The sequence below is a fragment of the Vespula vulgaris genome, chromosome 2, assembly GCF_905475345.1.
Source record: "Vespula vulgaris chromosome 2, iyVesVulg1.1, whole genome shotgun sequence".
NCBI classification, from domain to species: domain Eukaryota; kingdom Metazoa; phylum Arthropoda; class Insecta; order Hymenoptera; family Vespidae; genus Vespula; species Vespula vulgaris.
In genome coordinates, this window is record NC_066587.1 from 14,905,193 (window position 1) to 14,917,375 (window position 12,183).

The window sequence follows — 12,183 nt, forward strand, 5'->3', positions numbered from 1 at the left end:
TGTAACACATAGAGCAAGACGACCTCGCCATAAGATTCAGATCGTTGGATTTACTACGGATCATCGCAGGGCGTATTCCTTTCACTGTTTGTTACAACTTACTAAACAATTGACCTTACTATATCCGTGACTACTTACAACATTTCTCAATCGTTTTCATCTTTTTATTAATGACAAGTATCGTTCAACTTCTTTACGTGAATGTGATAAATTAATTTGGTCCTCTAAATTTTGTGACGCACATTAAAAATGTCCTTTTACATTCCCATCAAAGTAAAGCATTTAATTTTCTCTCGCAAAAGTTTACTATTGTTAACATCTGTATTTCCGATAAGTATAATGATAGTTCTAAAAATATATTTTATATAATCATTATTATATTTTTTGAATATTCGAATACATAATTTACTAGTCATATATTTATTTGAATACTTTATATAGTCGATAAAATAAAGTACTACCTACCGATACAACTGATAAACAAAGATTCTTTATTACGGACTAGATCTCGAAGAGTAAATAATACAGATTTTCTCCTTCCATAAGGTAAAGTTTAAATAATATATAATTTCAATAATTTTATATGAATATACTTCTATTAATTTCAAAAATTTTCTATAGTGGCGCCACTCGAAATTTGTGGCAAAAGGGAAGAAGTTCGTAGTCACACTACTGATTTGTATACACACGAAATGTTGAACACGTATCATTAAATGGTGCGTGTTAATTATATTTATTATTTTCTGTCTTTTTTGTGGAAATGTATACCAACGTCATATCTGGTACAGATCTTTGCAAGACGCATGCCACTATACAAAAAATATCAATATTAGAGATTGAAAAATGTTTGTTTATACTATCTATTTTAACCAATACGAATCTGTTTGTTAAATACACGTATAAGGAATATACTTACCAAGCTTATAACCGATACGATTAGTCGAGCAATGTTTCTCTCTTGTACTTTAGTTCGTAATTTTTCCGTATATGTCGCTGAAGTCGCGCGCGCTTCGAGCGATAAGGGATAAGCAGTCTTAACTAGTCTTCGTTACCGGTGAATGGTATACAGAACGTTTGTCGATTGTTCCAACAACAAATATTTAATTCGTGTCATAATCGTCAGAAGTTTCGACTCTTTCCATCCGTTATCCATACAGATATCGATGTGTACGATTTCCGTCTAATATTAATAATTATATATATTATTTATGTGGTAAATTGTGTTATTAACAATGAAGGTGAAGATTTTAACAAGAAATCCAGACGAATATTTGCGTGAAACCAAGCGTGATATTCATAAGCGTACGTATAACATAACCTGTGAACATAACCTCTATAACAGTATACATAAAGCATGCGGTAAAAATTAATAAAAGAATATTTTAATTAGTTCCTAGGAATTATGATCCATCACTACATCCGTTTGAAGCAGCGAGAGAATATACAAGAGCCTTAAATGCGGTAAAATTGGATAGAATTTTTGCGAAGCCTTTCATAGGTAATTTGGAAGGCCATAAAGATGGTATATCAGCTATTTGTAAGCATCCTATGCGTTTATCGGTTCTTCTTAGCGGTGCTTTCGATGGAGAACTGAAAGTTTGGAATTTATCTAATAGAACATCCGAAAGATCTTTCTTAGCTCATGATGGTATACTTCGTGGTATTACATTTGTCCCTAGTGGACAGCATTTCTTAACTATAGGCGATGATAAAACCATAAAGACATGGAAAGCTGAAAAGCCATCGTTTGGTGAAGAAGAAGAACCTGTTAATACTATTATTAGCAAAGTAAAGAATTATAATTTATTTCAATTATAGTTATTTATTATAGCAATTGTTATAATAATGAAATAAATTACAGTCTCAGTTAATTGGTATATCGCACCATCGAAAAGATCCAATTTTTGCAACTTGTGGAGATACGTGTCAACTTTGGGAAGAGACAAGGAATGAACCGATACGTACTTTTAAATGGGGCGTAGATAGTTTACACGATGTTAAATATAATCCCGTAGAAACGAATTTGTTAGGTGAGGCGATGGTAGTATATATTTGTAAAAAAATATTGGAACATGAATCAATGATATTATTTTTTAGCTGCTTGTTCTAGTGATCGTAGTATTATTTTATACGATGCTAGAGAAACAGGTCCATTACGAAAAATTGTAATGAGATTACAAACTAACAAACTTTCTTGGAATCCTATGGAAGCTGTTACTTTCACGTGTGCTAATGAGGATTATAAGTAAGTCTCGAATGAAATTCAAAAACTATTGAGGAAATTTGAAATGCTTTATATTATGGTGATATTTTGTTTTAATTTTTTTTATAGCTTGTATACTTATGATATACGTACATTAAAGACACCAGTAAACGTACATATGGATCATGTAGGCGCTGTAATAGACATAGACTATTCTCCTACTGGTAAAGAATTTGTTTCTGGTAGTTACGACAAATCTATTCGTATTTATGAAGTTAATAAAGGACATTCTCGAGAAGTTTATCACACGAAACGGATGCAAAGGCTCACAAACGTGGCTTGGTCTCTTGACGATAAGTATATAATTAGTGGTAGCGATGAAATGAATCTTCGTGTATGGAAAGCTAGAGCGTCGGAAAAATTGGGTGTGGTATGTAATGATTTCGTAACATGATTCTTTTTTTTTCTATAAAATCTCTCGGTATGTATAATTTATATTTTTAAACGATAGCTTAAACCCAGGGAAAGAACATCTTTGAATTATTGTAACGCATTGAAAGAAAAATTCGCGGCTCATCCACAAGTACGTCGTATCGCTAGGCATAGACAAGTGCCAAAACATATTTATAATGCCCAAGCTGAGATACGAACGATTCGTGAAAAGAGTAAAAGAAAGTACGTGTTATTAGAGAATTTTAAAATGATATTATTTATATATTTATTATTGATTGAATGCGACGATATTTTATTTTTTTGGTGCATTATAGGGAAGCTAATAGACGTGCTCATTCAAAGCAAGGAGCAGTACCATTTGTATCGGAAAGGGAAAAGCATGTTGTACGTCAGGACGAGTAAGGTATATGATTATTTTGTGCTACGATTTGTAGAGTACATACAGATATACACATAAATGATTTTTCCTTTGATTCCATTTTTATAAATAAATGATAATAACGATTGTTATAGGAAATATACTCAAATTGTCTTGAAAGAGAGTAAATAACCTTTTCTATTGTTTCCAGGAGATAAATATTTTTTTTACTTCATTATTTATTGCAATAAATAATTTTATTGAAATTATACAACGCATTGCTATAATGATTCGTAAACCATTACAAATCTCAAGCATCGATTAATGTCTTGCTTAGTGTAGCTTACAGCGGTTTAATGATTTTTGTCGATCGTTCGTGCGATTCTTTCGCGATTATTTATATGTTGTTGATCAATTTGGCGATACGTAGGTCGTATATATTTTCGTTCGTTGGAACTTACTTTCTTAATAAATGAAAAAGAATTTTGAAGAACAAATAATACGGAAATATTATAGGTATGTTCCGCTCGTTTACGTGTCAGGTCTCTTCGTTAGTATATTAATTCTGCGCTTAAATTAATAGTTTCGAATTGTTTGTTCGTTCGAACGATTGGATCAACAAGTTACAAGTACTAGTAATTCGAATGAGATTATTTGCTTTTATTCAACCATAGTTTCGATAATGTATATAACGAACGTTTTTATTACAGACAATTACCTCATACGCCCATAATATATCCGCCCTTACAATTATTATAATTATCGTTTCGATACTCGTTGATGATCGATAAAAATGGAATTTATGTATTTCCTTTTCTGGCGTACAAAAGATGGCACGCAATTTTGCTTAATTTTTTGTAATCCTCTGTCTTTATTTTTTTTCTTTTTTTATCGGTCGATATACACACGTGCGCAATCATATATTTATAACACTAGCTACGCTCACAACTTCTGTACAAGACTAGGTTAGTCGAGCGATTAAAGTAGCACTATAATTGTGTCCTTTGATTCTAAATGTTCCTTTTTTTTTATTCTTTTTTTTTTATTTATTTAAATTACTTTGCTTTTCCAACTACTTCACGACTACTCCATTCTCGTTTCCTCGTTGCTCTCACTTTTACTCTCGTAATTAAATTATAAGATGTTTTGCGTAACATTAATTATCATCTATATACATATAAACACATTTACATTAATTTGATAACGTACTATCGAGCCGCACGAACATCAATATGGCATGAATACCGAGCCACTTTCAGATCAATATCGAACTATTCGTTCATATAATTTCTTCTTTTCCATCCTTTTTATTTATTTATTTATTTACTTATTTATTTTTTATATTAAGGGAACACTCGAGTATGTTATCAAGTTACACACATCCATACATTATTATTAACATATTAAAGTTATTTCAGTAGTTCAATAATCTTTCACCTTCGTTTTCTCGCGAAGCGTACATCGTGTAGCTTAACTTTGATCGATATTCGAAATTCACTTTTTGATTATAATGTTTGTTTGATCGTTGAGTCTGCTTCGATAGAAAAGAAATTCAAAAAAAGAAAAAATATATATATAAATAATCGATTTCGACGTTCGAATAAAACATTAAATTTGAATCAAAATCGAAAAGGAATGAAATTAACGAGAATAGCTTCGATCGGCACCGTAAATTTCAATGTCATCACGTTAAGAAAAAATGTTTTTGAAGTTTCAACAATCGAGATAGACTCTACGACAATTGATTTTAAAGGGCAGATCAGCAACGTGTTGTTCTCTCTCATTGCATCGATTGACTTTTGATTCGCACGTTTCTGTGCTATTCGCTAAAATTATTTATAGTCTTATAGATTTTATCACTATCGATGAACTCCGAACGCGATCGTAATCGTAAAGAATTTTGTCAATTACGTTTCAAATCACGTTCGATGTCATCTACCTTCATAATGCTAACCTACTTTCATTGCGATATCACGTCCAATATTTTTTCATGATTTATCGTCTTCACAGTAAACACAATTTATCATTCGTCGTGATCCCGATTAAATCGTGTAGGTTTTTCTGTACACAGACTTGTGTGAGTCTTTCCTCTTAATAAACCCGGCTCGTTGATAGGTCGACTCACAATGTCTATTCTTCGACGTTATTATGAACGTATGAAACATGTTTACGTAATGCATGTTTCTCTCTTCCTAGACGTTCAGATCGGCCATCATTTTGCGAAAATCCGCGAGCGTGTTGTAATCCGGATCCGAGTCGATGTCCGCGAAATCCTTGTTCGAGTCGCTCTTCACGAAGCTGGGATTGTATCGGCTTAACGACAGTGGACACGGCAACAGCTCTGGCATTACGGAATGGTGGGTTATCAGGGCTGTCAGCGTTGTGAATTCTTTCGTAAAGCCCTGCAACAGACACGAAACGATGCTTTGTCTTTTACCCTTTAATACATTCACGGTGCATCGTTGCACTCGTATGGAAGCCGACCGATAAGGCTACGTTCGTGTTTGTAAGTACATATGTATGTACGTGCCAATGTAAGAGTTGATGAGAATGAAGTGGTCTGTCATTTTAATTTTCTTTCGTTTTCTATACAAGTAGGACACATTCAAATTTTATTCAAATTTATTTGAATTCGAATTTATTATATCCAATTCGATTTGATTAATTGTCGTATATATCGTTGTCGATTTTTATTTATTTTCTTTTTATTTGCTTTTCTCTCTCTTTCTTTTTTTTTGCATTCTCATGAACTCTTTGGTTTAATAAAGTGTTACGTTAAAGCGAGATATCTCATCTCTCTCTCCCTCGCTATTTCTCTTTCTCTGTTTGTACAAGAAAGTCGTGAGAGAATTTACCTTATTTGCCTTACAGACTGGAGGGTAGTTAATCGTTATCGCGGGATACAACGTGCATATATACCTTTCGCGTGTGTCAAAATTATTAGGAGAAAGGAATACATTCGGTTCTCGCGACGTGTTTCTACGAGAATGCAATTTCACGGAGAAAGAGAAGGGAGAGAGTTTTGATTTCCCCGCGGTACATCCAACAAAACTCATTCATACTGGTTTCGGGGATTATCAAAGTCCGCAGACCCATTTAATTTATCCCTACAAGGGAAGTTCGGCCATTTAAATAGTGATATTCGAGCGAGAAAATGTGCAAGAGAGAACCTGGATGGTTTGTGTTCTTCCATGGCATCGTCATTACGATATTTGCAAAACTGAAAGCATTACCTAATGCACGTTACTAACTTGTAAATAATTACGGTTATTCGTTTACTCGAAAATAACTATTCTGAAAATCATTTCTAATTCTAAATAAATATCTATACATATTCTACTTACGTGTACATATATACAAAGCTCGAAATTGGATTGGATTTAATTAAATAATTTTACCGTGCTTTTATGCGCTTTTAATTCGCCTACAAATGTTCGCTAACAAACCTGCAAATGTACAATTGTTTCTTTTCCAACAATTATTTAGGTCGGTTTAAGCGTTATTATTTCAACTTTGTATATACGAAAAGAGAGAAGGAGCTTTGAAAAGGAAAACAAAAAAAAATATCTAGTGAATTTTTTTTTGACGTCATCTTGTTTACGAATTCACAGGACATTTCTATGAATTCGCGTGGATGAGCAATTCAACGTGCTTCGCTTTGTTTTCTATACCAGCGAAAAGATGATGACTACTCGTGTTCTAAACGAACACAAGAATACCTGGAATTTTTTTTACAAATTATATAGGTCAAAGTCGTGTATATTCTTTTTTAGGAATGTAAATGCGTCGACATTCAAAGAAGTATATATGTCTCTTCTCCACCTATGTAATATATATATATATATATATATTTTATATATATATATATATATATATACACAACTGTATGTGCAAGTGCGTCATCAGGGAATTCTATGTATAAAGTGGAGCTTCGTTATCATTCTCTCTCTCTCTCTCTCTCTCTCTCTCTCTCTCTCTCTCTCTCTCTCTCTCTCCTTTCTCTTTTCACAATCGTACTCGTCGTACTTTTTTGTTTATATATGTAGTCACGTGAATGTAAATTTACGTTAATGAACGACTTTCGTTCACGGTAAATGTCCTTGGGGAAAAATCGATAAAAACAAACTATCCGCATGTCGAAAAGAAATCGTGTTATTGCGAGTTTCAAGGTTTTCTCTTTTCTCTCTCTCTCTCTCTCTCTCTCTTTCTTTTACTCACTTTCTTCCTCCCTCTTTCTTTCTTTCTTTTTCGAAGAGAAATAATGAACGTGAGGACTCGGGAATGTTATGAAGGCATAAACCTTGAAGACTCGTTTAACGAAACGGCCTTTAGACGGCGATAATGGATAAGGGATCCTAAAATAGTAATGCGTCGAATGGTTAGGTAAGGAAAGCAAAGAAAGGAAGAATAGAAAGAAGAAAAAAGAAAAATTTTTAAAGCAAAAGGACTAGGAAGAGACAGAGAGAGAGAGAGAGAGAGAGAGAGAGAGAGAGAGAGAAAGGGAGAGAAAAAGAGAGAGAAAGAGAGATTTACCTTAATTTTGTAGCCTTTGTTAGTTCGCATTATGAGATAATGGGCGATTCCGCTCGGTTGAAATTCACGCGGCACTCGGAGCGAAAGGGCGTAACATCCGGGTTTACTGGTGCTCTCTCGTACCATGAAGGCTCCTTCCGGCTCCTGACTCAACACTTCCAACGTTATTTCCCTGAAATCATAAATGGCCGGACCACCATGCACGAGGTATTAGCTGCTTTTCAGTGAAAATGTAAATTTGTAATACAGAAGTAACTGCCAGGATGATCGTAATTTTATTCGATATCGTTTAATACAAAAAATCTTATCGAGACGATTTAATCGATGTTATTTTTTTAATCGATATATTTCACGAGTAATTTTATTTAAATATGTAGAGATACGTATGTATGATTAAAAAGAAGACGACAAAAAAATTACAAGTAATCGTAAATAATGACTTTATTGATTGCCTTAGCGATAGATTATTTTAAGATGCTTACCTCGGTATGCCAGCTTGGAACCAAGGTGCTTTGCGTAGCTCGGCTTCTTCGCTGCGATTATTCAAACTGTCCGTTCTTTCCGGCAAAGGCGGAGGTGTCGGTGTCGATCCATGAGTGCTCCCATCTGCTGGTACCGAACTACTTGAAGTACTAATTTGCGATCTTCTTTTCGATTTAAATTCCGTTTCCGTTCCCGAACTCGGCGAATTGTGTCCTATCCTGTAAGTAAAATCCTTTTATTATTTAATCTCTTAGCCATTGGCAATCGTTTCTTATAATTATTCAGATATTATTTTGAACTTAAAATATTCTAGCAGCAATATAAAATAAGATGATAAATAATAAGGAAGGAAAAGAGCAAAAAAAGAAATTGTAGAACCGGCGAACCTGTTATTTTCGATATTAAAGTTTTTGGCAGTGATGGAAGCATTGATGGTGTTATCGATGGTCTCGGAAGGTTGTATCTTATTGTAAGACGGTCTCGTGCCTTCAGAGTCGATAATCGCTTCGTTGATATAGCCACCGGAATGTGGTCTGTTTGAGGGGCTTGTTGGTGTGCTGCTGCCGCTTACGAGGGGACAGCTGTCGTCTTCACCATTTAATCCGAGAACGTCGCGGCCACCGGTTAGGCCCATCGCCAGACGCTTTATCAGCGGTGGCTTGTCCGTCAGTCTCTTATACGAGTTCAGCTCCGTTGGCGAGTTGCTCTCATCGCTACTCGGCGTACTTTGCTGCGAAATACTTTTCGGCTCATCCTCGTTCGTTATGGGACCGAGGACGTTCGTAAAATTATGCGACGGCCGTAGACCCGGGATGGAATTTGGTGTCTGTTAAACAAACCATTTTATCTCACGTTTATTTTTTCTTCACTTTTTTTGTTTCTGAAAGCGAGTATAATTTCTCAATATCCTTGCTATTGCAATCAAATTAAAGGATGAAATATACAACTCGTAAAACATATAGCTACATATGCATAAATTGTTTTATCATAATGTCATTAAGAATCAATACCTAACGACGAGTAAGTAAATAAAAAATTCGCAAATTTATTTGGAAGTTAGCAATATTGTTGGAACAAAGTGTTTTTAAAAGTCAACGTTAAAACATTTCTTTGATTTTTTTATTAAGATAAGTATTCACTTTGTGAATTCATTTCATATGTAACGTGTTTTTTTTTTTCTTTCGGAACGGCGAACAGTTTCCAGCCGTTATGGAAACGTCCAAGTATCAGCCGATAGTCGTGTTCGGGGAAATCGTGACAGTGATACCCTTTGTTAGAAAGGAAATAGAGTACGCGCTCCCACCTTTACGCTGGCGAGTCGCAGCGTGGGCGAGCCGGCGCTGCCGAGCTGTACGTTCATGTCCGCTGCGGACGAACCGCTTCCACTTCTGGACGTGGGCGACGTCCGACTTTTCAGCCACGAATTCGAGGACGAATTCCTGCAGCCGCCTCCGCTCCCGGCGATCGAGCTGTCGCCGGACAAAGATTTGTTCTGTTGGCGAAAAAATTCTCATGTTAAAGAGAGAAAGAATTCTTCATTTTCAGACAGATCGTTCATTTCTCTTTATCGTCGATAACGATTTATAAAAGTACAAATGAAATAGCACGTTACCAAACGTCGATTTAATCGACTTCGACAAAGGTAGAAACTTTCTAGAGATCATTATTATAAAAGATTAAAGAATCTATTCAAAATGAGAATCGTTGTTTTTAAATAATTTGATCTTAATCAAGTTGACTTTTAATTGCATGATTGTTTACAAAATCGATGATTCGCTTTAATTTTATATTTCAATTTCTCAATAATAACTGTGATTCTCATTCAGTGACGTTTTAGTTACATTTGTTTTTCCGAAAGAATTCTCGTGTGAATGAGCTAAATCGAGTTTGAGAAAGTACGATGAGAGAGTATAAAAGAATGGAACGGGAAAGTACGATTTTACAGTGCTTCGCGAGGAAATCAAGTCGGTGGTATGAATAATGAAAGACGGGAGGAAATTTACGTGTCTCTGGGAAAACACAAAAGTCCTTCATGAAGAAAGAAAAAGGGGAGAAAAAGAGTCGATAAATTTTTCAATGGCTGGACGCGAGGAATACAATCGTCGGTGTTCCGTCGTTGTCGTTGTCTGAGAAATTTACTTGCCAATCGCGAATTCGGGAAAATCTCGAAGGTAGATCAGAGAGAAGTCTTGACGTCTGTGGACTCAATGTGTATTTGTAAAACGAATACTTGATTATTCGAGGATCGTTTCAGAATTTGACGATTCCGAGTAAGATCTCCCGGAGAGAAGAACCGGATAGCCTGCGAGGAATGAACTGACCGTTTACTCGGAAACGCGACGCCGCCGTGGGACTTGGCTCGAATTTATAATTAACGCGGCGGCCTGTAAATGGGACACCTACTGGAGTCAGCAGTGTTTTCGTGTGTGTAAGAGAGAGAGAGAGAGAGAGAGAGAGAAAGAGAGAGAGAGAGAAATATAGTCAAGTACGCATCGATCTTTATGAATAGACTCTTCTCTTATTAATACCTGAATAGATATTTTTTTTTCTTTCTTTAAATGCACGTGCTTCTGTTTATTCATTACATTGATGCATGCATTTACATGTATATATACATGTAAGTACATATAATATGTAGGTAGTTCATTGACACGATTGCCTGTTTATATGCATAAATAAATATAACGTTCTATGTTAATTTAATATCGAATAAAGAGTTATCGTTGAAAAATTATTTGGCGAAGGAAAGAAGCAAAAGGAAAAGTTTCGATTTGTCTTTCCCAATTTCGAGTTAAGAAAGGGGATAAGGAAAGTCGAAGGGAAAGAAAATAAAAGGATTAAATAACCCACCCAGGAGGTTCGATGTTCCTGTTTGTCCTTGCGATAGTGTGGTGAGGATTGCGGCGAGATTACATCCTGAAGGATCGGTTGGCGCTGGAGCTGCGCCACGTACGCCATACGAAAAGCATTGCCGACTATGGTGTTCAATTCTTCCGCCTGCGAACAGAGAGGAAGAAATAAAAATCAGTTGATGTTTTGTCTAAGATTCGGTTATATATCAAACGTATCATAATACGATAAAAGACATATTTTATTGTTTCAGTTATGTTTTAAATATGGTAAAGGAGTACAGTGTTGTAATATATACATATAAGTATCTATATAAAGTATGCATATTTATTTCAATTGCTAAAAGAAATATCTTGATCAAATATGACCAATTTCCGATCTTGCGAAATACACTTAAGTCAAAAATATTTATACCCTCTTAAAAAATATAAGAATATAGTTTCTATTTAAAAAGTAAGTTTCTTAAAGTAAAACAAGAAGATTTTTACAGAATGCAATTAAAGAGTAAAAAGAAAAAAAAATACAATTTCGAGAAAAACGAAAAGAGAATTGGACAGTAACAAGGTAAAGTCGGTTCTTTTTTAAATTTAATTTTTCATTGTATTTTTTGTTGCGATTCATTGATGAGCAGTCTACCTAAAGTAAATATCGATCGAGTTCGTTGCCGCAAAGACGACCGCTTAATTCGTATCGGCGACTCGATGGTTAGCACGGTTTGGTCCTCCGATCGGCCCACATCCGGTCGACGGACTAATCGATGCCGCGGCAGAGAATTTCAATTAATTAAGCGACCCTCTCGTACGACCCACCGTGCTCTTGCTCAGCGTCAAAGGCCAAACGCGAACTCCGAACGATGCGATTCGATGGTTAGATCGAATTGGAAAGGGAAACTTTGTACTTCCTATCTCTTCGGGTCGAGCAAATCGGTCATTTAATTTTCGAAGAGATCAGAGTCACCGCTCTTGAGTACTTACTTTCCTCGAGTTCTTCTCGCGAGCTTTCATGACTACTGATTTTATACGTGATATCGACTAATTGAAAATATTTTATTATACCATATATTGTCGCACAAATATTTATTTAATACTTTTAGCGTAAACTCTATTAATCCTTTTTAATATCTTTTTTCCACCATTTCTTCTATCATTTTTAAATCATACCTTAATTACATTTATATAATTATACGTCAGAAACGTCGCTTGACTCGTAATTTTATAAATTTCTAAACAAAATTAAGTATCACTCGTAAAAAACATTAATTCGATATTCGATTTGTTAATCATTGTATTCTGATCATTTTATA

General features: G+C 34.9%; 2 protein-coding genes across 9 annotated transcripts in view; one reads left to right on the forward strand and one right to left on the reverse strand.

Moving 5' to 3' along the window:
• The first annotated feature begins 1,057 nt into the window (after window positions 1–1,057).
• LOC127061370 (DDB1- and CUL4-associated factor 13) lies at window positions 1,058–3,288 on the forward strand. Its single transcript, XM_050988158.1, has 7 exons — window positions 1,058–1,302; window positions 1,391–1,788; window positions 1,862–2,030; window positions 2,098–2,245; window positions 2,333–2,633; window positions 2,715–2,878; window positions 2,971–3,288. The coding sequence occupies exons 1-7, from the start codon at window positions 1,233–1,235 to the stop codon at window positions 3,056–3,058; spliced, it is 1,338 nt and encodes a 445-aa protein (XP_050844115.1). The 5' UTR covers window positions 1,058–1,232; the 3' UTR covers window positions 3,059–3,288.
• A 365-nt stretch (window positions 3,289–3,653) lies between these two features.
• Window positions 3,654–12,183, reverse strand: part of LOC127061364 (EGFR adapter protein-like) — a 187,232-nt gene continuing 178,702 nt past the window's right edge. For all 8 annotated transcript variants that reach the window (XM_050988135.1, XM_050988134.1, XM_050988136.1 and 5 more), the window contains 6 exons: window positions 10,881–11,027; window positions 9,334–9,522; window positions 8,417–8,856; window positions 8,030–8,248; window positions 7,548–7,719; window positions 3,654–5,416 (listed from right to left, as the gene is read on the reverse strand). In XM_050988135.1, the coding sequence (XP_050844092.1) occupies window positions 5,207–5,416; window positions 7,548–7,719; window positions 8,030–8,248; window positions 8,417–8,856; window positions 9,334–9,522; window positions 10,881–11,027 (1,377 nt within the window). In that variant the 3' untranslated portion in view covers window positions 3,654–5,206. The remainder of the gene's footprint in view (window positions 5,417–7,547; window positions 7,720–8,029; window positions 8,249–8,416; window positions 8,857–9,333; window positions 9,523–10,880; window positions 11,028–12,183) is intronic.